At 40.7% G+C, this 4,345-nt stretch overlaps 1 protein-coding gene across 1 annotated transcript; it reads left to right on the top strand.

Annotated features, from left to right (window-relative positions):
• Positions 1–210: 210 nt before the first annotated feature.
• On the top strand, positions 211–2,428 carry LOC145791782 (uncharacterized). The gene is made up of 3 exons (XM_082872220.1): positions 211–1,114; positions 1,440–1,539; positions 1,825–2,428. The coding sequence occupies exons 1-3, from the start codon at positions 211–213 to the stop codon at positions 2,426–2,428; spliced, it is 1,608 nt and encodes a 535-aa protein (XP_082728346.1).
• Positions 2,429–4,345: the final 1,917 nt, after the last annotated feature.

Genomic DNA, 4,345 nt, shown 5'->3' on the forward strand with positions numbered 1-4,345 from the left:
ATCAAACAGATTTTCCTATGGTGAGCAGATAGAAATTCAAAAACACATATAATCATATAAATGACACTCAAAATCATATCAAGCACATAACCACAATCATAAATAGGATTAATTAACATAACACAGGATAGGGTTATCACAGTGGTGTTATTGTTTTCCATACTCGGATATAAGAAGTTTAAGGTTGCATATGACAAGGATGTTCAGAATATGTTGTCCCTAGCTAAGTCTTTCGGTCTCAATCATGTCGATGTTCTTGTTCAACAGCGGAAAGTGGGGGACAACGTAAATCGCAGTGGCGGCGGTTGCATGTTTAATGTTGGGGGCACTACTGGTGGTTACAAGATTCTTGATGTAGATGACCAGGTGGACCTGTTACCGTCGTATTGCCAGCATAGATCAAAGACGTATTTGTCGGTTGGGTGGGCAAGTGGTATTACAAATGTGGGTCAATTTTTTATGGGCGGTGCAAACGAATTTCGGACGGTGCTGTCCAAATACGCTATTGAGTGTGGTTTTCAATTTAGTTATGTTAAAAATGATTCAGTTCGTGTCACAGCCGTGTGTAAGTTTGCAGGGTCGACGGGTTGTATGTGGTTGGTACATGCGAGAGTGTTAGCATTGAATGATATTTTTTGTTTAAAAAGGTTGAATAGTTTGCACATGTGTGGTGCGGCCATGCGAACGTCTAGGAACCCACGCACCGATTCTGATTTGGTAGCCGATGTTGTCGCGGATCGTGTACATGCTCAACCATCGACGTGCCCCACTGACGTCGTATTTGGATTAAAAAATGACTACCGGCTTGATATTAGTTATTGGGTGGCTTGGCTTGGGGTTGAAAAAATGACAAGTGAAGTATATGGTAATCATATTGTGTCGTTCGACCAACTCAGGTGGTATGGTGATGCTGTGATGGAAAATAAACTGAATAGCTACATAAATCTTGACTTTGAGCAGCGTACCAAAAGGTTTGTGAGGTATTTCATATCATTCTGTGCATGCGTAAATGGGTTCAACCATTGTCGACAGTTGTTATTTTTGGATGGCATGTTTGTGAAGGGCAGATTCAAGGGTAATTTGCTTGCAGCTACGACGAAGGACGGGAGCCAAGGTAATGTGCATGTGTGTGATGTTTTGGGATATTTATATTATATCAATTATGTATCCACGTTACTGCTCTGTGTTGTCATTGTTTTCCCTATTTGTTGGGTGGCTTGTGGTTGTGGGTTTGGTGGGTTTTATTGTGTGTGTCATGATGCTGCCAACTGGTGGTGTTTATTTATTTGTTTTTTATGTATAAATATTGTTGGGGGGGGGGGGGAAGGGGTTTATTATTTCTGGGTTTGTGTTTGTTTAACGTTTTTATGTATACATATTTGGGTTCACGTGTTTTTGGGTGTGTGTTTGTTGTGATTTGTTCCATCGACCGGACACAGGTTTGTTCCCCGTTGTGTTTATGATTGTCGATTCAGAGAATGCAGCAAATTGGGAGTGGTTTCTTCATCAGTTGTCAGAGGTTGTTGACTGCGATCAGATGTTAACATTTGTATCGGACCGTCATGTTGGTTTGTTACAAGCTATGCCGCATGTTTTCCCATTGGCCCATCATGCATTCTGTCTAGTACATCTTCAAATGAACCTGAGAGACCGAATGAAATATGTGAAACTGAGCAAAAAATAGGATTGATACGCAACTTACGTGAATGTGCATATGCACCATTTGCACCCGGAATGTTGGGCTAATGCTTATTTCAGGTATTTTATGCATTGGTTTGTTTTGGTTACTGGTTGTGTTTGTCGTTGATTGCGGCGTGTGCACAGGGGTCGTTGGTACAGTGAGATGTGTTCAAACGCTGCCGAGTCATTTAACAATTGGATTCGAGAAGCTCGTCATCTTCCTATTACGCAGTTGGTTGATGCTCTTAGGGGTCAGATCATGGAGCAAATATCGAAGTGCAGAATGAAATCTAGCAAGTGGGCTGGCCAGATTTCTCCAAAAATGGAGAATAAATTAGAGGCTACATACAACAGTAGTAGAGCTTGGATTGTAAGTCAATTGGATGAGGATGTATACGAGGTTCACTCACAGCCGTCGGTGTTGGTTGATGTAAATCGGCGAACATGTTCGTGTTGTCAGTGGCAGATGAATAGGTTCTCGTGTTTGCACGCTGTGGTTGCATTTCACAATAGTGGGTGGAACAAATATGATTCGATTGAGTCTTATTACCATGTTAGTGAGTTCAGGGCATTGTATTCCGAGTCCATCCACCCTATTCCGACAATTGAGAAACCCATTATCACGTCTAATCAATACATTATAGCACCGCTTGCTGCCAAGAGTCGCTGGGGAGACCAAAACGGAAGAGGATTCTATCAAGGGGTGAGGTGGTGCAGCGTATTCGGTGTAGCCGGTGTGGGAAGATAGGTAACCATAATAGGAAGACATGCAAAGAACCAATTTAGTCATTGCGCAAGCTAAACATTGACATTATTTAAGTATGTCGTATTTTTTTAAATCATGTTTCGCATTTGTCCGATGTAGTTGCATGGAATTTTTAAATTTTGAGAACACATCGAACTTGTTGGCATTGCATTAGTGCACACCAATTCCCATTAAAACACCTACCCAATATGTTCATATTTGCCCATTCTGTTCGCTTTACAAACTACATTAATAATTGTGACTAATTTTTGGGCCTATGATGATATTGGTTTTAATTTCGCACACGTGTTTATTACAATAATCCTGTATGGTTGTTCACCAAAAAAAGATTGCACATTCACCAACCATTTCTTGTACCTGCATTCTGCCAATGATATGATGTCACACCGGTAGATGGGTTTGACTCTGCCATTGATCTCTCTAGTTTGGTCTTACTATGCCGTTGCCTTTTTTTTTACTCTTTTTTGTGGGTTGCTTGCGTTCAATATATGGGTTTTAGTGATTATTCTCTCATTTTTTATTTTATTTGTTGTTTGTCGCCATCTTGTTCGAACTATATGAAGTATGTAATATAATCACACTTGCCGAACGCACAGTATTTGTGGGAAAAACATGGTTGAGTGTATGGGGATGTTCGTGGGGTTATTGTCTTTGTAGCGTTCGCCAGTGTCGGTGTAGTGTTAATTTTTTGTGTAATGATCAACACTTATTTACGTAAGGTGTGTTATATGATGGTGTAGACCGCTTGAACTCGCTCCGCGCGTCCCCCTTTCGGAGAGGGCGCAAATTGTAGTTCTAGCTACTACAGTTCGGACTCCTATCACGGTTCTGAATCTAATCTCACAAAGTGCAATGTAAGACTGATAAATCACCAAAGAGTCCAAATTCGGCAAATCATTTTGGAAAATTGATTTTAATCAAAAAACGCCAAACATGGACTGTTTTGCCAGATTTCAGAGTCGCCACCTAAATATTTTATTTTGGGAAATTTAGGAAACCCTGACTCGTGCCTAAGGCCACGTGCCCGTCATCATTAAAGTTGCCTCAGCTCGGGAACTTGGGTACGAGAGGGGAAGGTCCTGAAATGAGCACCCCTGCTCGCCCGATCAAAGATCGGCCTCTACTAACATGATATGTTGTTTTTGAAAACACATGTGTTCTTATTCCGGTTATTAATCTAGAATTACTATGTGATGCACACAGCATACAAGTATAGACCAAATCGCTTAAGTTGGAACAAAACATCTCATGTTTATTTTTCGAAAATGGTTTGAAGTTGTTACTCGCAAGTAAGCTAAAACGCGGATTTGCATCCTCAAGTGGGCTTAAAAGATGATGATTTGCCACTTCAAGTGGGCTTAAAACGTACATTTGATGAATTGTCCCAATTCAAGCAATAAAACCTTCATCCACAGACATTCATACAGTTAAACACTTAAGCAGTTAGCCTCATGGCAAGCATGCTATCATGGCAGCACTTACACTTATGCAAGGATGCTAAAACGTAAAGACTCACCGAGTACTCCGAGCCAAAACAGAAGCTAGTTAGTAATCAATGCATGATCCTAGCTATGTCATCAATGCCTAATGCAACATATGCAAAAATGCAACTAAATAGGCTCGGCTATCTAAGATGGCATATGAATGTAACAATTTGATACACATATTCAAATAGGTATTGAAATACGATGCAGTTTGTATGATGCGCCGAGCCCGGTGTATGCAATACAAATGAATGATGCACACATGCAAAGCATAAGTATGCTAATTGAAACATGTCCTAAAACTAACCATCAAGAGCTGGTAAATAAAAGGGAGAAAGACGTGGGGTTGGAATACATTCACACACACTCACGCACACTTATTACAACATTTGCCCTCTCGCAGGAGGGTCCGAAT

Source organism: Camellia sinensis, chromosome 5 (assembly GCF_055761805.1).
Source record: "Camellia sinensis isolate YWXY chromosome 5, ASM5576180v1, whole genome shotgun sequence".
NCBI classification, from domain to species: Eukaryota; Viridiplantae; Streptophyta; class Magnoliopsida; order Ericales; family Theaceae; genus Camellia; species Camellia sinensis.